Source organism: Cucumis melo, chromosome 10, assembly GCF_025177605.1.
Source record: "Cucumis melo cultivar AY chromosome 10, USDA_Cmelo_AY_1.0, whole genome shotgun sequence".
Classification (NCBI taxonomy): Eukaryota; Viridiplantae; Streptophyta; class Magnoliopsida; order Cucurbitales; family Cucurbitaceae; genus Cucumis; species Cucumis melo.
This window is the reverse complement of record NC_066866.1, coordinates 12,982,458-13,007,822: the sequence shown is the minus strand read 5'-3', so window position 1 is coordinate 13,007,822 and position 25,365 is coordinate 12,982,458. Positions and strand designations below refer to the sequence as shown.

Here is a 25,365-nt window from a genome sequence, read left to right as displayed (position 1 = left end):
AACCCAAACCTTGTTCTTTTGGCTTTGACCCATTCTTTTTATTCGTTCTCAACTTTGCATTGCCTTGAATTCCTATGTTTGACTCAATCTACGACTCTTTAATCTTTCTTCTTTGCAATATTTGTCCCTTAATCCAGAAACTATTGATAAACTAGGTTCTTAGCATAAGGAAAAGAAATGAAGAAGGAATGAAGTTGAAAACATTGAAACAATCAAGTGGAAGATTAGAAATGGAAAACACGAAATCTAAAAATAAAATCATAATAAATGACCTAATATCGTTGACTCTTAACCAAACCAAGCAAAACAATAACTTTGTTCATCTAATATATAATTGTTTTGAGAAAAATTTAATGCAAAATTTTGTAAAAGAATAATTAGATATATTCTGAAAAATAAAAGTTTCTAATTTTAAAGAAAGGAAAAAAAGAAATTAAAAGAACATAATTATCTATAGAATAAAAAGAGATACACAAGATTAAAGTTAGAGAAAATCATATGATATTTAGAAATGAAATAATTTAAATATGTTTGAGCGTAAAATTAATGTTGTAAATTAAACCATATTTTATTGTGTGTATATATAAATTTATATGAATCTTTGTTTACCAACAAGATTGAGGAATGGCACATCCACATGAAGGAATATTTTGAAACTTTGTGCTCCGGCGGTGGCCCTTTGTCTTAATATTAAATTTGTCCAATCAACTATACAACATTGCAAAGTTCAAAACATAATATATATTTTATTCTCCACAAATAATTAATAAAGAAAGTGCACGAGATATGTGTTGAAAGGGCAATATTCCCCCTCGTATTTCTTAAATAACAAATATTATCCACAAAATCCTTCTTCTCTCTATTATTATTACTCACCAACTATTACTTCTATTATTATCCACACAATAATATTTCATTCTACATTCTTTTTTTAGAACTATTTTAAATAACAAAACTTTTTCACAAGAATTTCAACAACAGACTACTATTTGTATCGATACATAGGTATAATTCATTTACTTTAGTTAAAAGATTTGAAATTTGAACTTCCTTGTATTAAGAATAATACTCATGACTTCTAGGACTTTTTACTTTTTACTTGGTTTCTAAATTTCTAAAACTAATTGTAAGTGTGGTTTGAATTTGTAGCATCTATTTAATTGAATTTGATTTCTATTGCTTGTAGATTTGAATTTTGTTTTTAACTGGTGACAAGTGTAGTTAATTGTTAGGTGATTTATGATCCGTTTGGATTGCCTAGGAAAAAATGTTTTTTTAATTAATCAATTGTGTCACTAAGGCCGAAACTCAATAATTGAAGGAAGAATTCTTTCATCTCGGGAAATTTTGGGACGTGGTATACCCGAGGTCGTGTATCAAATCTACACGATCGTGTATCGCGCATGTGCATGTGACCGATTTATCGCGTGTTGACTAGGGTAATTTTTGTATTTTACATTGTAAGTCAGTAGGCTTTTTCCATTTTCAAAATTTTTCTATACAGTGTAAATATTTTACTGGTTTGTTATATTTTTTTGAAAAAACCTCTTTTATTTAAACCCTTTTGATAAATAATTATTAAAATAGAAATATGAGTGTGTTTGACAACTCTCTTTCAAAAGTGTTTTTATTAAAAAATTTCAAGTTTGATAGGTGGCAATTGGATGTTGGTTGACGGTGGTCGCTAGAATTGGTTGTCAGAAGTTCATCGACAGAGTCACCGAAAGTGGTGGTCTGAAATTGGTCGGCGACGATCAACAAAGTGGTGTACAAAAGTTGGCCCACGAACTTCCCAACCCTTTAGCTTGAAACAAACACCGTTATTTGAAATCCAACTCTTAATCTCAACTAAAATTAAACCTTACTCCAAAGAAGAAATGAGATACATTATAGCCCGCTTCACAACATGCTCCGAACATAGACCCTAAAAGTTCAAATACTCGCCTAGTTTAAATTTCATCGACAGTCTACCAAAATTTTTAATTGATTTCTATATATTTTTAAATTGTTTTAATTTAATTTCTATACTCAAGTTTTTCATACTAGATTGATGTTAATTACTAGGTTGACTCATGTCAATCTAGTGTCTGCATGAAAGAATTATACATCAAATTATTTTGAATAATGACTTTAAGCAATTTCGGATGTCCAATTAAATACAAAATTTAATTGAATTAAATTATAAGTTTAATTCTTGAAAAAAAAGTGTGACAATATCAAAGTGCGTTGTTCATGTCAAATATAAAGTTCTGCATAATATAAAACAAGTTGTAACTTAATAGATATAATCAACCAGATCTTAACACAAGAGTTAGTAATTAAATTTAGTATAAAGTCATCCATCATCTAGACGGCATATATAATGCCTTGTAGAACCAAATTTCACTAATGAATAAAATTGAACAATTACACACAATCTTTTGTAAGTATGAGATGAACTCATTTGCATCTATGCACTAATCATGGCATGGTTTTGAAATCACTCAAACATACAAATTAACTAGACTCCACCTAAATCTATACTCACAACAACTTAATGTAAAATATGTTTATTGAATCTATATAGGAAATACAGATCTTAGATCAATACACAATGTACAACACATAGGTTGCATCAGAATAAGAATTAACTGCAATCATGTGCAAACATGAAAACATTACCTCTGTATATTTCAAAAGCAGCAGCATACAGAACCTTTCAACTGGTTACATGACTTAAAAACAAATCAAAGCACCATGTAGATACCAAGACACGCTTTAGGAAAGCTTTTGAATGAGAATAATACCTTAGGATAGGCAATTTTTGGGACAAAAAATATGGCAAACCAAAATTGCAATAAATCTTTTTACAAAATTGACTTTTAAAGTTAGAGTGATTAGCTTACCTATAGATTGATAATATTTTTACACAATTGACTTCAAAGTTAGTGATGAGGGGCTTTGTTTCTCTCATGAGTCTCACCTTCCGTGCTCAGGCTCAATCCTTAAAATGTGCACCACCTAATTTTTCCACCATTTTTACACGGGATTAGGTTAGAAAATATAAAAATGACCAAATATTTAAATATCTTCTTAAAAATATAACAAATCCACAAAATATTTACATAATATACTTTCAAAAATAGAAAAAGTCTACATACTCATAATGAAAAATACAAAAAATGCACCGTAATTGACACCCAGCGCGCATAATATATTTCGTAAATGATCGTTTATAGTTGGTTATTTTTTCTTACACTATCGTTTAAATAGATTTGATACATGATCGTTTAAATTTGGGTAGCCAAATCTAAACGATTTTTTTTCAAAAAAATAATTAGATATACGATCGCTTAGATTTAATATTTTAAATTTGGGTAGCAAAATTTCAACGATTGTTTTTTAAAATTTTTTTGGTATACGATCGTTTAGATTTGTTACATGATCGTTTATATTTAGTACACGATCGTCTTGATTTGATCATTTAAAGTTGGGTAGCCAAACAATTTTTTTTCAAGATCTTTTGTTACACGATCGTTTAGATTTTCCTCCAAATCTAAACGTGTACTAAAGAATCTTTAAAAAATTATTTAGTACATGTTTAGATTTTTTTTTTTTTTTATAGATCGTTTAGATTTGGCTATTCAATATCTCGATAAATTTTTTTCATCATTTTCTATAAAAAAAAATTTCATCATATGACAAACAAATAGAAAAAAAAACAGTCCTAAACACTTTTTTTTTTTTTGTATATTGCAAATATGACAAGTAATGATATATCAAACGACTATCAGAGGGTTATCAAAGGGATATCATACGGTTATTAGAGGATTATCCGCTTTTATTTGCTACTTTTACAATTTAAAAAATGTGGTGACACATGCTCTATTATTATAAAATATTTTGCTATTTTTGCAAACGCCCTTTTTTATATCTGGTACACGATCTTAAACAGCCAAATAATAGTTTGAAAAAAAAATTAAAAAAAATTGCAGAAGATAGAAAGGAAGGGCAAATGAAAATATTTAAAGAAAAATTGCATAAGAAGAATAGAAAAAGACGAAAGAAAAAACAAAGCACATAGAGGAAGAGAAGAAAGACGATAAAAAGGAATGACAAACCTGAAATATTTAAAAAATAATAATCAGCTTCATAGGCTTTTTCATTTTGTTACACGGACCGTAAATATTTTACCGTTTTGTTATATTTATGAAAATTAATCAAATATTTGTCAATTAAATAGTGTAATGAATTTTATTTTTTAGTTTTTCTGGAAGAGAACGTAAATAGTTTGTTAATTTTTAGAAAAAATAAAAACTTATTACTGTTCTATGTTGTTTCATTCCCTTTTATAAGAATAACTTTCACTTTTTTAATAGAAAATTGTATGGAAAATAATTTTTAAAATATTTTCTTCTTATACTCTTTATTTCCATTAATTCTCATTTTTAAATTTTATCACGAATGTGCGTTTTTCTTCGAAGGAAAAGAAACTATTTGAAAATTCAAAGTTAAAATAAAAAATTTTAAATACCGTAAAACAATTTGAAACTATTTACACGTATAACAAAATTTACGAACTTCTAAGATTTATTTAAGTTCTTTAATTTTGCTATATGTGAAAATATTTTTATTTTTTTCTATTTATAACAGTTTCTCAAGTTAAAACATTAAGAAAGAACGAATAAAACTATTGTTGTTGTTTTATAACGCCCCAAAATAAGATAATTTTTAATCTTAATTATCTTATGTTTAATTTTAACCATGTTGAAATTATTTTATGTGTTATTTGAGTTAATTGTTGAAATTGTTGATTTCATAGAACCTAGGATTAATTAAATATTTTAGGAAAATATTTATTTAGTTTAGATTTGGAATTTTTGGTGTTATGAAAGATTGTTTTAAGTGGAATATGATTAGTTGATTTTATATTTGGTGAAGTTGAGGGAATTATGATTAATTATATATATATAATTAATTAAATTGTGAGAATGCTAAGAATAATTATATTATTGGGATAATATAATTATTTAGTAAAAGATATATTATTTCGAGAGAGAAAAAAAAATAAAAAGAAGATTTGATAGAAAGAGTTAACGAGGAGAGAAGATATTTGAGTTTTAAAAACGAGATTTGATTTGTTTTAAATGAAGAGAGAGAGTATGAGATTTATTTTGGGAAAAGAATAAGGAAAAAAGAAATGAAAAATAATTATTAGTATATTATTATTATTTTCTTTAAATAGGCCTCGAAGAGCATGCATTACTATTCATTTTCTTCTTTATTGTGAAATCCTAATTTTTACCTTTATCGAACCTTCAACCGTTAATCAAAATCCATGGTCGCCGCTTGATCATCTCCCTCCCTCCAATCGACAACCAACACGAAATGCCATCCATTCAAGTTGTCGTTGAAATCGACTCGTCAAAGCCTCTACCACGCATCGTCGCTCACCACCACGTCCTTTAATCCCTCTGTCGTTGCACGCCACCGGTCACATCTCTTTTCCATCATTCTGTCGTCACAAGCACCGAGTTGAACTCCTCAAATCTAAGCCTAGTCATTTGTCCGAGCCATGTGTGTGAGCGAGCTGCTTTCTTCGTAAGTCGTGCAACCCAAGCCGCACACACAAACGAGCGAGTCGTCCTCTACGTTCGAGCCGCATGCGAGCCGTTCTCTACATCCGAGCCGCACGCAAGCCACCACGCCATTCCGAGCTGATCTCCTCTTTCAGTCGAGTCGATCCCCTTTAGCCAAGTTGCAAGCCTAATTTTTTGTCATTTTCCCACTTACTTTGGTAAGTGTTGGTAAGTTTTGATTAGGTTTTAGGTATGCCCAACAAATATTAATTTTGGATTAAATTGGGTTATTTTTCTAGAAGGATTGGTTAGATTTAATTGGATGTTTTGAGTTGTGAAATTTTTCCAACCAAGGATAAATTGGATTATTCGACCTCAACTAGTTATTGAATTTAGTATATTTTTTCCCTTACTGTTTAGGATTTATTCTTAGAAAGCTTGATTGTTGCTATTAAGAATAATTTGGTTAAGCTAATGTCTAGCTAAGAGATTCTCCTACTAGACCCTCTTAATGAAGTTAAGAGTTTGCATGTGATTTTCTTATTATACACTAATTAATATAGCTAAATGCATAACGTGTGGATGACATATGATGATGACTTATAGTTATGACTGAGTTATGTTGATGATGATGACTGATGATGTTAATGTTAATGCATGAAATATTAATCTCATGATTTAGAACGTTATGATTAATACTCATGTCATGTGTATGCTGTTATAGTGTGCTGCATGCTATGAATAGAGTGTTATGTTAACTTTGTCTATTTGAGTTGTACCCATATAGGTGTCCTTAGGGACTACCACCTTTTTATGACTGTGTGGTCCGACCAGATCACCAGTCTCATAAGATGTTATGTATATGAGTGATTCGGCAAGATCACTTACAGATCGATTGTCTTAAGTGTTCCTTCGAATTCACTGAATACTAGTTTGTCCTAGGTGTTCTTTTGAGTTCACCAAAAACTAGTTTTGTCTTAGGCGTTCCTTTGGGTTCACCGAAGATCAAAGATGTTCCTACGGGATCATTAGATTGCGTGTGTTTAGGAATGCGCCAGTTTAGGGATAATTCTTTACAAGACTCCAATGGGAAGTTAACAGACACCTAGCGGGACTAGTAGTAGGTCCCTTACTGAGTATATGTTTATACTCACTCTTTCCATATTTAATCTTTTAGGCAGAGGTAGAAGTAAAGGTAGAGGAAAGTCGACGAATGACACAAGAAGTGACTGTGACATGCCATAGGGAAACTTTTTGTTTCTGCTTTTACTTTGCAGTTATGATTTTAGTGTTCTTTGGTATTCTTTGACTATTTTTCTTTAAAAGTAGATAGGATCCGAATTATGAGTTTATTTTAGATTTATTTCTACATTATTTATTTACGTATGATTTTAATGAGTATTTGAGGTTTTTAATTAAAATTAGTGTTATTTTCCATTTTGGGTAAGAAAGTTGTTATTTTCTTTTAATAGTAATGACCTCAGCTTAGTATAAAGAGTTGGGTCGTTACATGTTTAGTGTAATTTTTTAATAATAGTTGCAAACCCATGAAAGACGTAACACTATAGGCAAATTCAAAACAATCTGAATCTTGTTTAACTCGACCTTGGAGGTTGAGACCGCTCTACATTTTCTACCGAGACCAATGCACTTCTTGTGGTGTAATACCTTAAGTCTAGGATTTGGGACTTAATGACTCTGACATTCTTTTGCATCCCTTGCATGTGATTTGACTACACATCATCTTAGCATGTTTTATCCCCACTCAAATGCATCGTAGGAAAATTCCCAAAAGGTCACCTAACATATGATTTCTCCAAGCCAAGCATTTTCTTAATTATGAATTTTTTGTGATTGAGCTACCGAAAAGAAATGTACAACTTATTTGATATCGATTCATTCATCTCCTTAAACTCGAGACATTGAATTCCTACCATCATCTATGCTTTTACTTATAAGCTCAGTAAAACGCCTATAATAAAACAAAAATTTAGAGAATAAACCAGCGTTTGTAAACTCAGTTTTTAAAAACTAAAAATATAATTAAAATAGTTACAGAAAGACGTGAAAAAATATAATATTATCAAACACAAATTAATTCTTTCCTAGAATTTAAAGTCAAATACTTATTAAAAAAAAAAAAGAAAAGAAAAGCAAGCATAGAATTCAAATAAAAAAAGAAAGAAGGAAAAAAGCAATTCTTCCTTTTGGGAGCATCTCAAACCCAACCATGAAGCCACCCAACACCGTTGAAGAACAAGCAAGAAAGCTTTAATCCAAGCTCTTTTTTCATATAAAAAAAAAATGGAGGTTTTTGAAAAAATGAGTTATGATCTATTAGAGAAGACCACCATAAAAGGATGAATACCATAGGATTTTAGAGAAAGAAAAGAAGAGGGAAGAGGGTGTGTGGAGAAAGCTAAGTGAAAGAGCTTAAAAGGAAAAAACGTTGAAACATCAAAAAAGAACTTTGAACAATAAGTATCAAAAAAGGGGCATTGGAAAAAGCTGAAAAAATGATAAGCTTTATCGGTTTGGAGTAATAAAGGGCATGTTCGGCCATCATGTCTTTTCCAACCCATTCTCATTATGACTCACATGTCTTTGCTTTTTAACTCTGACCACACAAACAAACAAAAAAATAAAAGCTTTTAATTTCTTTTTAATAATAATAAGAAGAGAGATGAGATATTTGAATTAGATACGCCAATTCAACTACGTTTGTTCTCATTTTTGTCGGAAAAGACACTTTTTTAGTGAGTTTTGAGTAGAGTTTCGTTTAATTAATTTCAAAACCTTACATTTTTTCTCTCTAAATTTTGGGTTTTTTTCTTTTGTTTGTTGATTTTTTAATGTACTTTTTATCTGTCTATTACTTTTTTTTTTTTTACCCATCTATCCTTGAGGGAGTGTGTAGGAGAAGGAAACATAAAACAAAAGAGAGGACTATATAATCCTCTTCATGTTTTAGGCAATGAATATATAATCCTTTTCATGTTCTAGGCAATGAATAAGAGGAAGGAAAAAAATATATTTGATCTCTCTTATTTTTTCTTAATCCTTCTCTGCCTTTCAATCTTCTCTTATTCCTTTATAATCCTTCTCCTCTCTTATTCCTTCATAATCATTCCCTTTCATCCACAATGTGTGTTGTTATTATTATTATTATTTTATTTTAAATTAAGAAATTTATTATTATTAATATTTTTATTATTTTAATACTATATTTCAAAATAGAATTGTACGATATAATTGATGTTTATCGTTTAACTGCATTCGAGAAAAAAAAATATTTATTTTCCATATTTCATTTCGTTTCAATGATATTACGTTGGTCGTCATTTTTTTAAATCGATTGTTAACGATACATAATTTTTCGATATTTTACTTACAACATCAATTTAACAAAAATACATGTAATTTCTTTCGCACGTTACGCGCATCAATTAATTTTTTGACACAGAAAGCTTGCGTACAAAACATTCAAAATTAACATCGTATTTACAAAAGCTAATGAAACATATTTTCCAATAAAAATTCCAAATTTCGGTAAATAAAATATGAATATTTGTATATTGGATTTACAATAGGGTAATTTTCATAAATGTAACAAAATACCAAATTATTTACGACCCGTGTAACAAAACTTATGAAGTTAGCAACTTTTTAAATATTCCAAATTTGTTCTTCCGTCTTCCTCATCGTTGCGATTTCTTTCATGGTCTTCCTCCTTTTTTCTTCGCTGCGTACCAAACAATAGCCAAATATAAACGATCGTGTACCACATATATTACATGCACGTTTGACGGCGTGGTTGATGGAGCATTTTTTTGTATTTTTCGTTGTGGGTTTGTGGGCTTTTTCAGTTTTAGGAATGGGTAATTATAATGGGTAGCAATTTTTAGAATAATTATTAAGTATGTAGCAATATTTTTAAAAAATTACAAATATAGCAAAATCTATCGTTGATAGAGTTCTATCATTGATAGACTCTTAAGGTTTATCAGTGATAGACCAACATTTGTTACATGGTCTATCAGTGATAGACTCCTATTATTGATAGATTTTGACTGATTTTGCTATATTTGCAATTTTTTTAAAATGTTGCTATATACTTCATTATTTTGAATATAATTGCTATATTTGTAACTATCTCTTTAGGAATTGTTCTATACCGTATAAATATTTTTTCGCTTTGTTATATTTTTAAAAGACCCATTTACAATACAAATTAAAAAAAATACATTTGTACGAATTAAAAAAAAATATTTTTTTTAAATTGATTGTTAACGATACGCAATTTCTCGATATTGCACTTACAACATCAATTAAAGAAAATACATCTAATTTTTTTTCACATGTAAGGCATCTATTAAAGAAAATACATCTAACTTTTTTTCACATGTAACGCATCAATTAATTTTTTGGCATGGAAAACTTGCGTACAAAATGTTAAAAATTGACATCGTATTTATGAAAGTTAATGGAACATGTTTTTCGATAAAATTTTCAAATTTTGGTAAATAAAATAGAATATTTATGTATTTGATTTACAATATGAATATTTTAAAATAATACATTTGTACTAATTTAAAAAAAGTAAATAATAAAAAAATTTGTCATATTTCTTTTCCCAAACAAGAATTATTATAATCCTTTCATTTTCATAATCCTTCTTTTTCTTATTTCTTTCCTTCCCCCAAACACTCCTCAAAGGGATTGTTTGAAGGAGGAAAAGGAAAGAAAAGTTCTTGTCCCAGACGTGGAAATGATAGTCATTTCCACGTTTGGGATAAGATATAAGAGGGGAAATTAGGAATAGGTTTAATTCCCCTTATTCATTCTTAATCCTACTCTCAATCCCTCTCTTTCTTTCTTTATCCGTGTGCTATTATTATTATTATTTTAAATTAAGAAATTTATTATTATTATTATTATGATACTATATTTCAAAATAGAGTTGTCCGATGAAATAAAGCTCGCCTACTATAGGATAATTTTGCGCGATAACCTGTGATTGTCTGTTCGATTGAACAATATGACCCGTTTTTGTTTTTGTTTTCATTGCTTTTTTTATATATTTTTTTATTTTGCATTGTCATGATGCACAATGTAATTGACGTTCACCGTTTAACTACATTCGAAAAAAATATTCGTTTCCTGTATTTCTTTTCATTTCAATCTATTATGTTAGTCATCATTTTTTTAAATCGACTGTTAACGATATGCAATTTCTCGATATTGCACTTACAACATCAATTTAAAGAAAATAGATGTAATTTCTTTCGCACATCACGCATCAATGAATTTTTTGGCACGAAAAGCTTGCATACAAAACGTTCAAAATTGACATCATATTTACGAATGCTTACGAAACATGTTTTTTGATAAAAATTCAAATTTCGGAAAATAAAATATGAATATTTGTGTATTTGATTTACAATACGAATTTTTTAAAAAATTCATTTGTATGAATTAAAAAAAAAAGATTTTTTTTACCATAATCCTTCCCCCAAACAAAGATTATCATAATCCCCTTATATTCCTTCCCCAAATAAGGATTATCATAATTTTTTCCTTTTCATGATATTTTCCTTCTTATTTCTTTCCTTCCCCCAAACAGTTAAGTGTTTGGTTTTGAGTGCTAGGTGTTAACTTTCATTTAAAAATTGCTATAAAAATACTAATTTAATTAAAGTTTTTAAAATGATTTAGTAGAAATTTAATAGGTATAAAGGTGGACATGAGTGAAAAACTCAAATGTAAGTGTACGTGTTAAATGTAGGTGCTGACAAGAAAAATAGCAAAATTAGAGGTTTACTTTGGATAAATGGCAATTTTATTTTTAAATTGACAAAATAGTAAAACAGAAAATTTTTACATAATAAATGGGAGAACAATGCCTTAAATGCCCCTACCTAATTGACAAATGTGATTTCAAAATATATTTGTAACAAAATCCACAAATACCCTTTAATTAATACAAACTATGCATCCACCATTTCACGTCCCATTCATTATTTGGAGTTTAGAAGCAATTAAAATCCTAGCATCTCGTTCTTCACTTTGGAAGAGAATAACCTACATGGCTCGGGTAACAAAGAAAGCAACTCGGACGACTCAGTAGGGAGCAGACGGCATGAGCGGCTCGGGTAACTAGGAGATCGACTCGAACGACGCGCACGACTTAGGACATGACTGCTCGAGGACGAAGGCTTCTTCAACAATGAGGAGAGCATGTCCTGGTGTGGCGCCGTGCTACAGAGAAGGATGGATGGTGTAACAAGCTCCACATGAATGGAAGATCGTGATGGCGGCGACTGGGCTCGTGGAGATGCAACTACGACGATCAGAGCTTTACGGATAAACACCGGTTGGAGCAGACACAATCCGCTCGCTTCAGATTTGGACGTCGCGACGCAGAGGAGATGGCTGACGGAAAGAGGAGCGGCTTAGGGTGTGGCGGCTTGGGCTAACGACGAAGAGGAGCTTGACGAAGAACTAAGGTGATGGTGGCAGCTTCGACAGACGGAGGGAGATTGTCGCTGGAGATCTTGGTGGAGAGAAGAGAGGTAGGGGCGGCGACGATCGTGTGATTTCGAAGAAGAACAAGATGAGAGTGGGGGGGGGCTGCAGTTGAGATGAAGATGATGATGATGAATTTAGGGTTTAAAAAAAGATATAGTAATAGTAGTAGTAGTAGTAATAATAATAATGATAATAATGATATAATTCATATTATATTATATGGGTCTTTTCAAAAATATAAAAAAGCGGCAAATTATTTACACTGTATAGAACAATTCCGAAAATGAAAAAAACCTAGAGGCCCAACGTGTAAAATACCAAAAATGCCCCGTCAACAATGCGCGTAATATATTTGATAACACTATTTGGTGCACGATCGTTTAGATTTGACTATTGTTTGGTACACGATCGTTTAGATTTGTTTTTTCAATTCTATCATTCAATTTGTTACACGATCGTTTAATTAATTGGGTTACATGATCGTTTAGATTTGGCTATCACAAATCTAAACCATTTTTTTTTTCAAAATTTGGTATACGATCGTTTAGATTTGGCTACACGATCGCCCCAAATCTAAACGATTTTTTTCTTCAAAATTTGGTATAAACGATTTTTTTCAATATTCTTTATACACAATCTTTTAGTTTTGGTTACCCTAATTTAAATGTCTAACCAATTTTTCAAGATTCTTATACACCATCAGATTTGGTTATCTACAAATTTGGTTACCTAATCTAAACGTAAAAAAGAAAAGAAGAAAGATGATACGATGCATGCAGTGAATGAAAAAAGAAAAAAGAAAAAAGACATGCACGCATTTAAAAAAAAAGAGAGAAACAAAAAAGACGATAGAAAGAAATAGATTCGGTTACCCAAATCTAAAAACAGAAAAAAAAATATATGGAAGAAATCGCAACTAAAAAAGAAGAGTATAGAGGAAGACCATAAAAAGATCGCAGGGAGGAGAAAAAGATGGAAGAACAAACTTGAAATATTTAAAAAATGGCTAAACTTTATGGCTTTGTTACACGGGCCGTAAACATTTCACTAATTTGTTATATTTAGGAAAGTTTTCCTGTATTATATTATTTTATTTTATTTTATAATATTATAAAATTTATATCTTTTTTTTTTCTTTTCCTTTCCAAACTTAAATAACTTTAACGCCTAACAAAATAAAATCTTAATAACTTATGATAATAATGTTCAAAATTTTTATCTCAAAATTTTTACATTAGGAATTCAAATTAAGAATCTAAACTTGATGTATCATGTGTGTTTTTTTTTTTTGTAAATAATTTAAAAAATAAAAATGGTGAAATTAATAGATTATCCATTATCTTTGACATAATTTTAGGAATTCAATTTTAAATCTAAAATTAATTAATTTATGTATATTTTTCGTAAATAATTTAAAAAATAAAAATGGTAAAATTAATGGATTGTTCATTGTCTTTGGTATAATTTTAGGAATTCAATTTAAGAATATAAAATTAATACACTGTATTTTGTATCCTAATAATTAGGGAATGTTGAAACTAATGGCATATCTTTAGAGATTGTTGGAACAATATAATATTTTTTTGATTTAGTTAAGAATTATTGTTTACAAATACACTGTATATATGTGATATTTTGTTTGTTTTTTTTATCTAAACAAATACACCGTATTTGTATATGGACAATTGTATATGAGAGATGTATATTAAATTATTGTTTCATATAAGATACAAACTAAATATAGGGACTGAAACATTATATTCGGCATAATTTTAGAGATTCAAACTAAGTTAAAACCAACTTGTAATTTTATGGTGTGATATATAACAAATACTATTGTTGGCATAATTTTAGGGATTCAAAGCAATAATCTTAATTAAATTAAGGCGTACAATTTGTATTTTACAAATTCAAACATTATATTTCTATTTTACTCCATACAATTTGTATGGAGTAGAATTATGATGGGAACCAGCTTTCGTGACTTATGGTTGTTATATACTCCATAAATTCAATAATGGTTATCTGTTTTTTTCACTCTGCTATGCATCTTCTGTAACTCTTAGGTTTTAGCTTGATGTAGCAGTCGGGTATTAAGAATATATCCATTATTCTAAGAATAGTTTTAAAAAATAGAAAATGGTGAAATTAATAGATATTGCATTATCTTTGAAGTTATTTTTCGTTAATTTCTTGATTTTTATCCTAATAATTAGGTGATGTTGAAACTAATGATGTATCTTTAACGATTGTTGGAACAATATAATAATTTTTTGATTTAGTTAATAATTATCATAAGTGAGTATATTTATAAATACACTGTATTTGGGATATGAAGTATTTTGTTTGATTTTTTGATCTCAACAAATACATTGTATTTGTATATAGACAATTGTTATACGTGGAGGGATAATTTTAGGCAAAAAAAAAAAAAATTATTTCTTCAGTTAGTTTTACCACAAATCAAAATAATTTAACAGTTTGTTATTTTTCTTTTTCCTATCCATAAATTTGCTATTTCCATAATTTTCCCTAAATGTAAATGATATTAAGATCCCAACTCTAAGAAAATATCCATGGTAATTTCAATAGATATTTATGACAAATATTATAAAAGCAAAAAAATAAAAAAATAAAAAAAAATAAAAAAAAAATCAAAGAAACACTTTAAATTGATAAATAAACATTTTACAATTTTGTAATAAGAGGCAAAATTTTCATAAATATATCAAACTACTAAAATATTTACTATCCGTGGCATAAAGTTAGCTATTTTTAAATATTCTAGGTTTGCCTTCTGTTTTTCTTTTCATCATCGCTGCGATTTTTTTGCTATCGTCTTTTCTCTTTTCCTTCTTTTTTTCATTGTCTTTTTTTTTATATTGATTAAATTTGAGTAACCAAATCTGATTTTTTTTGTATAGTCTTTCTTCGTTTTCTATCGTTTAGATTTAGGTAACCAAATCTGATTTCTTTGTATAGTCTTTCTTCTTTTTCTCTTCGATTTTTTTTTCCATTTTCTTCTTTTCCTATTTTTTGCATCGTTTATATTAGATACCCAAATAAATTCGTTTAGTCAAATCTAAACGATCGTGTAATCAAATAAAACGATAGATTAAAAAAACAAATCGTTTAGATTTGGAAAACGATCGTGTAAGGTTGTTGATGGCGTAGTTGATATGACATTTTTGGTTTTTTCTATTAGGGACGTCTTTTTTCATTTTCGAAATGGTTAATATTTTGTTGCTTTATTATATTTTTTAAAAGAACCTTTTATTATTTATATTATATTTTATTGCTCATATTTACTTGTTTCATACGTTTTATTAACTATACAAGGAAATACCAATTCACTACTTATGTTGATATTTAAATTGAGCTTTGAAATAGAAAAGTACTGATATAATAACAAAATCAGTAGATTGATAAAAAGTTTTAAAAAACATTGCTTTTTAATTAAAAAAAAGTTCAAAATCAAGTTCATCAATGTTCATAATTAGGCCTAGTTTAGCCCCAATTGCTTTTCATCCCTTTCACAACATCAACATAATACAAGTTTCATCCGTTTTTTATTTGCTTATTACGCCAGTCATGCTCAGTCTTCTAATCGGTAGCCCTTATTTCCTTCTGTAAAGCTTCAAAGAGAAACCAAAAATCCCATAAGAGAAAGAGAAAGAAAAAGAAAAGATAATGGTCCACTCCACTGTCCATCAATCGGCCGTCTTCGTGGACGCTTCGTTTTTGTGGGACTGTTTTTATAACTGTCATTAGCTCACGTGATCTTCTTTCTTTTTCATTCTGTCATTTCTGATTCCCCATTTTTATCTTGTGAAGAAGAATTTTGTATGCCATTGTTGTTGAGCTTGTGTTTGTGTGCCTCTTTTCCTTGAAGAACAGAGTTCTAGCAGTGTGAGTTCTTTTTAACCCATTTTTTCTTCTTTTTTACTTATTTTCTGTTTTGGGTTTTTCCTGTTTTACCAACTGGAAAGAGAAATTTTAGCTTCAAGAATCTTGTCATATGGGGATTGTAATGATGAGGGTCCATGATCTCCATTTTGCATTTATGAGCCCATTTGGATATATTTATCAGTTACCCAGAATCAAAGTATCGTCAACATTCAATTGTTCTGTCTTCAAATCTCCTTGTTTCTCCTCTGTTTTGAGTTTTAATGGCGGTCTTGATAGAGATATCAACTGGGTTTACTGATAACTGACTGATAACTGATATAACTTCTCTTATTTTCTTCATTTTGTAGAGGAATACAGATGAGGGGTTTTCTGTGAGCTCTTTTTTCTTTCTACTTCTTCTTTAAATTCCATTTAGATCTACAGCTAACTGAACCCCACATCAGGATTTAGCTTGAAGATCGAGATAAAGAAGCTATGGATCTTGAGCATGGGAAGTGTTGGGATAGTTCAAAGGTTTGTATTGAATTGATTTTTTAAGCTTCAACTTCTCCATTTCTCTACATTTTGAAAACACCCAGTTGTTGAATCGTTTGAATTTTTGGGGGTTTCTTTCAGAAGGATTCTTGGAAAACGGTTCTTGTATTGGCCTATCAAAGCCTTGGTGTTGTTTATGGCGATTTGAGCATCTCTCCTCTTTACGTTTATAGAAGCACTTTTGCTGAAGACATCCAACATTCAGATACTAACGAAGAAATTTATGGTGTTCTTTCATTTGTCTTCTGGACTCTCACTTTAGTCCCACTTTTCAAATACGTTTTTGTAGTTCTTAGAGCTGATGACAATGGTGAAGGTAAAGAAGAAAGAAGCATTTGCTTAAAATGGAAAAAGTATCAAAACCCAGTTGTTGAATTCTTCTGAAATCGGCATTGCAGGTGGAACTTTTGCTCTGTACTCTTTAATTTGTAGACATGCCAAAGTAAGCCTTCTCCCCAATAGACAAGTTGCTGATGAAGCTCTTTCAACTTACTTGCTGGAACATCCACCAGAGAAGAAGAAGCATTCTAAGGTTAAATTGCTACTAGAGAAGCACAGGGCTCTTCACACTGCCTTGTTGATTCTTGTTCTTCTAGGGACTTGTATGGTGATTGGAGATGGTCTGCTCACTCCTGCCATCTCTGGTACATTTTCTTCTTCTTCTTTTTCTTTTCTTATGTTACTTCAAGATTTTGATTGTTTTAGTTTTTGTTTTGTGCAGTTTTCTCAGCAGTTTCTGGACTTGAGTTATCCATGACCAAGGCTCACCATCAGTGTAAGCACCTTGACTTTGAACCTCCCTACTAGTTTTTCTCTTAGGTTGAATTACAATTTTACTCGATATGCCGTAACTTTAGTTTGGCACTACACATTTTGTTTTAATGACATAGACGTGAAGTTTTGGTTAATGGTTGAAAAATATGAATTTAGATTCAATTTTTAGATGCTAGTTTAATAAAAAATAAAAGGTCCTAAGGTCAAACCTAACATAACTTAGTAGATTATGCATCAATTATAAATAAGAAAAGGCGTCTAGAACTATTATGTTAATTTTCATTAAGAGCAATAAGGTATTTAATTAATTTAATAAATATTGGAACAATTACAAAGGATTTACATGTATAATTTCTTACTTGAAATTAGATTTAAAGTGATTAAAAGTGTAATTTACCTTTAAATACTCACTGAAGGAAGTTAGGACAAGATGTTTAACAAAAAACCCTAGAAAGGAAATTGAGATGCGAAATTGTCTCTAGTGTTGTCTAGCATCTATTGTCAAATTTTTTAGATTCTTTATGAAATTTTTGTCTGGTTTTAATAATGGAGTCATAGATAGAAAGTTTTGGTGAAACAATGCAAATTAAATAAATGAAATGAGTTAGCTGTATCAATAAAAACTTTGCTTTTTTCAAACTGATGATAAGACAGAAGGTTCTAGAGAGTTATTTTGACAAGACTAGAAAAGTGTTAGTTTCTTTTTGGACTGAGGTACAAGGGGGGCCTACAAATACGCTCAACTTTCTGTTTCCGTTGGTTTCATCCAGCTCTCTTTTCATTCTTAGCTTATGTTGGAGCCATATTGTAATTAGGTTTCGACGATCATTTGATTTTTATAAATTGTGCAGAGTAAAATCAAATTGTTCATTTTATAGTTTTTATCGTTCCTGACTTAAAAATTGAATACTTATACCTGTACCGAAAACAAAGAGAACTTTTGTTTCTAAACAAATAAATAAATAAAAAAAAAACAAAGACAAATTATTAAAATTTACATTTTTATCTTTTAAATTTTTAAAACTTGGCTTAGTCTTTGAAAACAGTCCTATAATAGATTTACAAAACAGAAGAAATCAATAGATTGAAGCACTGTCTATAAGCTTAATTTTCCTAAACCAAAAATTAAAAAATCAAATAGGTATCAGATGAGACTTGTTTTTCATTTTTTGTCTTCCTTTTCAAAGTCAACTCGATTACAAATTGAGGAGGTTGTTTAATTTGGCGATTAATATAAATTTCTAATAGAGGTTATTTGATTTACAAATGATATTTTGTGCAACTTGAAGCAAGGAAACTGCTAGGTGTATAGCTTCTAATATCTGTACCTCCTTTAGATTTTTAGATTCTAGATTCTAGATTCTAGATTTATTTCTCCCCCCAGTAGAAAATTTGTTATGCAGTTGAGTCTTTAGGCTTTGGCCTATAGGTGTTCTATCTAATGAGCTATATAGATTCCAACTTCTAAAACTCATTTACATATTGAAAACGTTAATGTAGCTCTATGGTCCAGACATCTACACTTCTCTTTGAAGTTGGAGAATCCTTTCCACGTTTGTTGAACTCAAAAGAAAGTCATTTACATATCGGATAAATGAACCCAGATTTTCCATTGCCCATACCTTTACTCAATTCAAGTACCAATCATACAAACCTCTAAATTTTCAATATTAGACTTAATAAAACTAAACTTATTAACTTCATAATAAACATATCCTTAGATTGTTGCCAAGTAAGAAATAAATAAACCTCCCGTTTAGAGTTTCAAAAGATTTATTTATTTATGACTAATAATTTGGATTTGAAATTTTGATGGTAGGTTTGGCATATCACTCCATTATATTGTTTAAATCCTTGCAAGCTCATTATTCTGTTTCCTTCTTATTCTCTCCCCTTTCTCAAAGACTCAAAGATCTATCCTTCCAGGATAAGAGATCTGTCTCCAAACGAGCTTCTACTGTGCTGCATATATTGATCAGTTTTGAGTGTACTAATCATACTGACCTTTCATTGGCTTAAAAAAAAAAAAATTTACCTACATGCTCTCATAGCTAACATCAAGAAGTTACCTTCCTGCAGACGCGGTGGTTCCAATCACTTGCTTTATCTTGGTTTGTCTATTTGCACTTCAACACTACGGCACACATCGAGTCGGCTTTGTATTTGCCCCCATTGTATTGGCATGGCTACTCTGCATCAGTACCCTTGGCATATACAATATTATACACTGGAATCCACATGTTTATGAGGCTCTTTCTCCATATTACATGTTCAAGTTTTTGGAGAAGACAAGGAAGAGCGGTTGGATGTCATTGGGGGGTATATTGCTATGCATAACAGGTAAAACAAATGTGTTGCATACTTAACACGGCTTTGGAAGCTTATCCGTTGTTTCCTTCTCTTCTTCCAAGTTTCAATTACTTTATCCAAATTCTATTTGGTTTTAGCATGTCTTTATCTGTATTTAGGAGCCAAACCATTTTAGTTGCCCTCCATTTCGTGTAGACACATTCAGTTAGGACTCGGTAACAGAACCGATTTCAATTACAGAGTGTTTGATTGAAATGCAGGCTCAGAAGCGATGTTTGCTGATCTTGGTCACTTCTCATACACTGCAATACAGGTGATTCAGTCTTGAATGGCTCTTAATGTAACTTCCCTTTTCAATTTATTCATTACACGGAAAATATTCTTTTTATAAACAAGTAAGATTGACAATCCTGCTCCATCCTGTCTTATCTCACCCCCCTTCAGATTGCTTTCACATTTTTGGTGTATCCAGCGCTTATATTGGCATACATGGGCCAAGCTGCTTACTTATCACAACATCACCATACCACCAAAAGCATTGGCTTCTACGTTTCTGTTCCAGGTATGAATGACTGGTAGAAATTCTCCCCGACTATGTGAGTAGTACAGATTTATGATTCATGAACACATGTAATGTTTTTTGATGTTCTATTACTGTTTTCATTTGTTTTAAGCTATTTTTAGGACATTACTTATAGTGGTTTTTGGAAAACAGAGAGTGTGAGATGGCCAGTGCTTACAATTGCTATACTTGCGTCGGTTGTCGGAAGCCAAGCAATCATCAGTGGAACATTCTCCATTATTAACCAGAGCCAATCCCTTGGGTGCTTCCCACGAGTGAAGGTTGTTCATACCTCTGACAAGATCCATGGCCAGATCTACATTCCAGAGATAAATTGGATTCTTATGATTCTCTGCGTAGCCGTTACGATTGGATTTAGAGACATAAAACACCTTGGAAATGCATCAGGTGAGTTGGTTGGAATGTGCAGTTATCATATACTACATCCAACTCTATTTTTAGATATCTAGAAGTCAATTTGTGCACACTGAATAAATAATTTCCATTCTTCACAATCGTGTTCACAAACTTTCCGTTGCCCGTATCTTGAGCTAGTCTTCTTCTATTTCCACCTGATTGCTTAGGGTAGATATCAGTTGCCTCAAACGTTTTAGGATGGATTGTACCATGAAGAACGACCAACACAATTGTCCACTTCTTGTTTTGCAGGTCTGGCTGTAATGACTGTGATGCTTGTAACAACATGTCTTACATCTTTGGTGATCGTCCTTTGTTGGAACAAATCTCCACTTTTGGCTCTCTCCTTTTTGATCTTCTTTGGGTCTGTTGAATTGCTCTATTTCTCAGCTTCACTCACCAAGTTCAGAGAAGGCGCTTGGCTCCCCATTCTTTTAGCTCTCTTCCTCATGACCATCATGTTTGTTTGGCACTATGCAACCATCAAGAAGTATGAATTTGATCTTCACAACAAGGTTTCATTAGAATGGTTGCTAGCATTGGGGCCAAGCCTTGGGATTGCTCGTGTCCCTGGCATAGGATTAGTCTTCACCGATCTCACCTCAGGCATCCCTGCCAACTTCTCCCGGTTTGTTACCAACCTCCCTGCATTTCATCGGATTCTCGTCTTTGTATGTATCAAGTCAGTACCAGTTCCTTTCGTACCTCCTGCTGAGCGATATCTTGTGGGAAGAGTTGGCCCAGCTACGCACCGGTCATACAGGTGCATTGTTCGGTATGGCTACCGTGATGTTCATCAGGATGTGGACTCATTTGAGTCTGAATTAATCAAGAAACTTGCGGACTTCATCCGCTACGATTGGTTCAGAAAGCAAAGAGGCAACTCTTGCAGTGAGGACGATGCATCCCGTTCAAATGAATCGACAAGTGAATGCAGGCTGGCTGTGATTGGAACCATAGCGTTTGCAGGTGCAACTGCTTATGAAGAGACCGTGCAGCCTGCAAGCGTATCAGTCGGCTTCCAAACTGTAGACAGCATCGCTGATGTGATCGAAATGGAGCCATTGGGAGAAGAAAGAAGAGTCAGATTTGCCATAGATGATGAATTTGAGGGTGGCTCACAAGCTGAAACAGAAGTCCTTCTGCAAGAAGAGCTAGAAGATCTTCTAGCAGCGCAGCAATCCGGGACAGCATTCATTCTCGGGCATTCACACGTCCGTGTGAAGCAAGGATCGTCTCTGTTGAAGAGGCTGGCCATTAACTATGGCTACAACTTCCTGAGAAGGAATTGTAGGGGAGCAGATGTTGCTCTTAAGGTGCCACCAGTGTCTCTTCTTGAAGTTGGCATGGTTTATGTTGTATAAGCCTCAACTGATTATTATGTTCTCTCTCTCTTCTCATTTTGTAAAGATGCTGCTGCCTTTAATGAAAGCTAAAATATTCCACCATGTAAGTCTACTACAAACCTAAAAGAGTTATCTTCCCAGGCTTTAAAGATTAACCCATGATTTTTATAACAAGTGGACATTCAAGCCCATGATGTTGGATAAAACAACAAATAAGAAAACTTTAGAAAAGGGCAAAAATGGGAATCTATGCACTTTTGTAGGCTCTAAAGTGTGCCAATTCAACAAAAAGAAGATTAATGGTAGATGCTACCCTGTACAGTGAAAATGGTGACAAGCTTGTACCGTTCTTTTTCGGAAACAAAGCTAATTATCCAATTGATCCTAAAAACAACTTCAGGATAAAGTCATTTATTAATAATTAAAAAAAAAAAAAAATCAATGGCTCAGTCTCTTGCTCAGTACAATTATTCAAGTCAAACGAATAGTAAAAAGGTTAATGGTTGAGTTTTACCCTTTGTTTAAACTTGACTATGGTTGTTTTGGTGACATTTTAGTTAAAAAATGACTCCAACAGACTGCCACTCACCTCCATCTTCAATTATTAAATTCAAAAATGATTTAAGAGATTGTAATAAAATATTAGAATTAGACACTATTGGAATAGAATTAATCATATGATGGATGGACTGGATGCTAATAGAATCTCAACTTCAAAATGAAAAACTATGATTTCAAGTAGTGGAAAGGCAACATTGGATACACTAAATGTGTTGAAATTCAATCTTAACTTTTATTCAAGAAAGCAAGCCTTCCACGCCATAGAATCACAAACACAAAGTCCGACTTTTGTCCCTAGTACGACACAAACATGTGAATCTCAAGAGTCAATCTCCCATCTCTTTGGTAGGCATAAATGAATTGAACTATTATATTCCTAAGATTAATAACCAAGCATAAAAAAATCAAGTGGCCATGGAAAATGGAGAAATCAAGAGTATCAGACAAAGCCACGTAGCTCCACTCCAGGGCAACCACAACGACCAATCACTGCTGACCTCAAATTTTCACTTATAAGCCCTGAGCAACTCCTCGTTCATGGCGGATAATCGTCGAGGTCGCCGTCGATCCTATAAATTTGAGGTTCAATTGAACGAACTAACCGGCGGCGACGATGGTGGCGATTTCTCCGTCTCACGGGGGGTTCCCATCGCAATTAGGGCAGGGATGGAAGTCTGTAAGGGGGAGGCCTGATAGGAGGAGCTCCAATTTGAGAGTAATGGCGGAGAAGGGCGAGGAGAGAGAAAGCGTCGGAGGAGAGAATAAGAAATCGCTGTTCAGCAGTGTGACGGAGGCGTTGGATTTCTCGGCAGTGCGATCGAGTCGCGACGCCGAGCTCCTCGACGATGCCCGCCAGGCCACCAAAGCGGGCGGCAGAATGACCCGTGAACAGGTGGGTACTTATTTGTTTGTCACAATGAATGTATTATTAATTATGGGTAATATTTGGGTTTATGATTTCCCTCTCATACAAATTAGGATCGTACAATTTTGTGAAATGAACGAACACAAATATTTAGATAACTTTCTTAATTCAATTATCCAAAACGAACAGATCTGCAGTTCCTGTTTTGTGTATAACTCTGATAGGAGGAGCTACACACTTTTTCTTAATGATCTAAAGTCTACTTCTACATTATGCATTTGCATGGTATGGTTTGGATGCAGTACGGAGCTTTAAGAAGGAAAATTGGAGGGACCTACAAGGACTTCTTCAAATCTTACATCGAAGGTACTCTTCCAACCCTTAATCATTTGTTTACCTTATAAATTAACTTTTAAATTATCTTTTTATCGATTAAAATCCTAAACTTACTTTATTTCATTTCATTACTATATACTCTCCCTTATATTTCATTTACATAAATTTACATCAAATTACCCCTTTCGTTTCATTTTCTTTTAGATAAAAGCCTCAAAAACTTATGTTAACTCATTATCAAAATTAATGTAAAATATTGGGTTTTTTGAATGGATAAAAATAGTGGATGGACAATATGTTGAAGAAGGGTGGGTGGACAAGACATGCAAGGTGTGCAAGAAGGACACAAGAGGAGAAGCAAGACAAGTTGACAAACTTGGAAGATACGTTCATGTTGCTTGTTTGGAGAAATCCAACTCTTCCTCGGGGAATTTCTTTTCCAAGCTCTTCTCCAAATGAAAACAAAAGTTAGATTTAAGTATATAAATATGACCATATAAATTTGAAATTGTACAACGTGTATTTGGTTCATAAGTTTAGAGAACATTGTATCATATAAATTTTGAGTTTCAGTTTTATATATACAAATTGTGAGAGATATAGATCAAATAAGTATAGTGCACAAAAAATTAAGATAATTTTGAATTTAATTATTTTAATTTTATTTAATTACATTGGAATTATTAGATATAAAAATTTTAGTTAATTGTTTGAGAATTGTTTGTTCCGTGGAAATTAGAATAAATTAAACTTTTGTTGGGAGAATATTTAATTAATTATTGAAATTGGAATTTTGGTGTTAAAGAATAAATTTAAGTTGAATTTTATTGTTTCAATTAAATTGATGGATTTTAAGAAATTTTAGTTAATTATAGATATATATGTAATTATTTTTGGAAGCGATTAATATCACTATCGGTGGAAAATATAATTATATTTTTAGAAAAGGGAAAAGAAAAGGAAAAGAATAATATTGATAATAATAATATAATAATATTATTATGATTATGATTACGATGACTATTATTATAATTAATATTAAAAGCGTGCATCTTATCTCCCACTATTCATCTTCTTCTTCTCAAAACCCTATGCGTTGCCGTCTACCATCTCTGATTAATGTTGTTCACTTTGTAGTCCACTGCATGCTCAGACGAAACTGGAGATCTCAGTCAAGCTCGAGTCGTCCACCTCCACGTTGAGCCTCTTTTGATGGAATTTATGTCCTAAAACTCGTAGTTTGTAATAATATTCTATTCAATGAAGTCGTTATTGAGAAATTGAATACTATAATCTTAAATCCAATAAACAAAGATCCCAAGGCTATTTTGAGTAAACTTGAACTTTATGTACAAACATAAACATGGATTAAGTTTGAATAAATAGTCCAAATAGTCTTATAGTATATGGATAAAGGTTGGGCGCCTTATGCAGAGATACTATGGATACGACTCGCTTTGTAGTTAGTATAAACGAAGTAATCCTAATTCGTTCATGTAGAGACATGAAAGTAGGGGCATCCTATGTAAAAGGTTTACATAAGACAAAACCATGAAATAGTCACTTTTACGTTATAACACCGTTTACTGTTTAAAGCTGACTATCTCGATTATTGATGACCTAGGTAATTTAATCTTAATCCTGAGCTAACTGTGAACTCCTATT

At 31.5% G+C, this 25,365-nt stretch overlaps 2 protein-coding genes across 4 annotated transcripts; both read left to right on the top strand.

The window, feature by feature from the left end:
* The first annotated feature begins 15,655 nt into the window (after positions 1-15,655).
* LOC103496732 (potassium transporter 2) lies at positions 15,656-22,040 on the top strand. 2 transcript variants are annotated; one of them, XM_008458709.3, is made up of 11 exons: positions 15,656-15,995; positions 16,343-16,366; positions 16,439-16,508; positions 16,611-16,845; positions 16,928-17,173; positions 17,251-17,304; positions 19,383-19,643; positions 19,874-19,926; positions 20,058-20,175; positions 20,329-20,583; positions 20,845-22,040. In XM_008458709.3, the coding sequence occupies exons 3-11, from the start codon at positions 16,470-16,472 to the stop codon at positions 21,954-21,956; spliced, it is 2,373 nt and encodes a 790-aa protein (XP_008456931.1). In that variant the 5' UTR covers positions 15,656-15,995; positions 16,343-16,366; positions 16,439-16,469; the 3' UTR covers positions 21,957-22,040. The 2 variants fall into 2 exon arrangements, with proteins under 2 accessions (XP_008456931.1, XP_008456933.1); XM_008458711.3 differs by lacking the exon at positions 16,343-16,366.
* A 589-nt stretch (positions 22,041-22,629) lies between these two features.
* LOC103496731 (uncharacterized) lies at positions 22,630-25,037 on the top strand. Of its 2 annotated transcripts, XM_017046547.2 has the most exons (4): positions 22,630-23,391; positions 23,667-23,730; positions 23,984-24,167; positions 24,838-25,037. In XM_017046547.2, exons 1-3 carry the CDS (start codon positions 23,113-23,115, stop codon positions 24,157-24,159), a joined length of 519 nt encoding a protein of 172 aa, XP_016902036.1. In that variant the 5' UTR covers positions 22,630-23,112; the 3' UTR covers positions 24,160-24,167; positions 24,838-25,037. The 2 variants fall into 2 exon arrangements, with proteins under 2 accessions (XP_016902036.1, XP_008456929.1); XM_008458707.3 differs by lacking the exon at positions 24,838-25,037 and having other exon boundaries at positions 23,984-24,309.
* Positions 25,038-25,365: the final 328 nt, after the last annotated feature.

Excerpts from the sequence above, each read along its gene's own strand:
- LOC103496732 (XM_008458711.3), top strand. The coding sequence starts at position 16,470 with ATGGATCTTGAGCATGGGAAGTGTTGGGATAGTTCAAAG. Across the intron at positions 19,927-20,057 it reads TCTCATACACTGCAATACAG|ATTGCTTTCACATTTTTGGT; the intron begins GTGATTCAGTCT and ends ACCCCCCTTCAG. Across the intron at positions 20,176-20,328 it reads CTTCTACGTTTCTGTTCCAG|AGAGTGTGAGATGGCCAGTG; the intron begins GTATGAATGACT and ends TTTGGAAAACAG.
- LOC103496731 (XM_017046547.2), top strand. The coding sequence starts at position 23,113 with ATGGTGGCGATTTCTCCGTCTCACGGGGGGTTCCCATCGCAATTAGGG. Across the intron at positions 23,392-23,666 it reads GCAGAATGACCCGTGAACAG|TACGGAGCTTTAAGAAGGAA; the intron begins GTGGGTACTTAT and ends GTTTGGATGCAG. Across the intron at positions 23,731-23,983 it reads CTTCAAATCTTACATCGAAG|TGGATGGACAATATGTTGAA; the intron begins GTACTCTTCCAA and ends GGATAAAAATAG.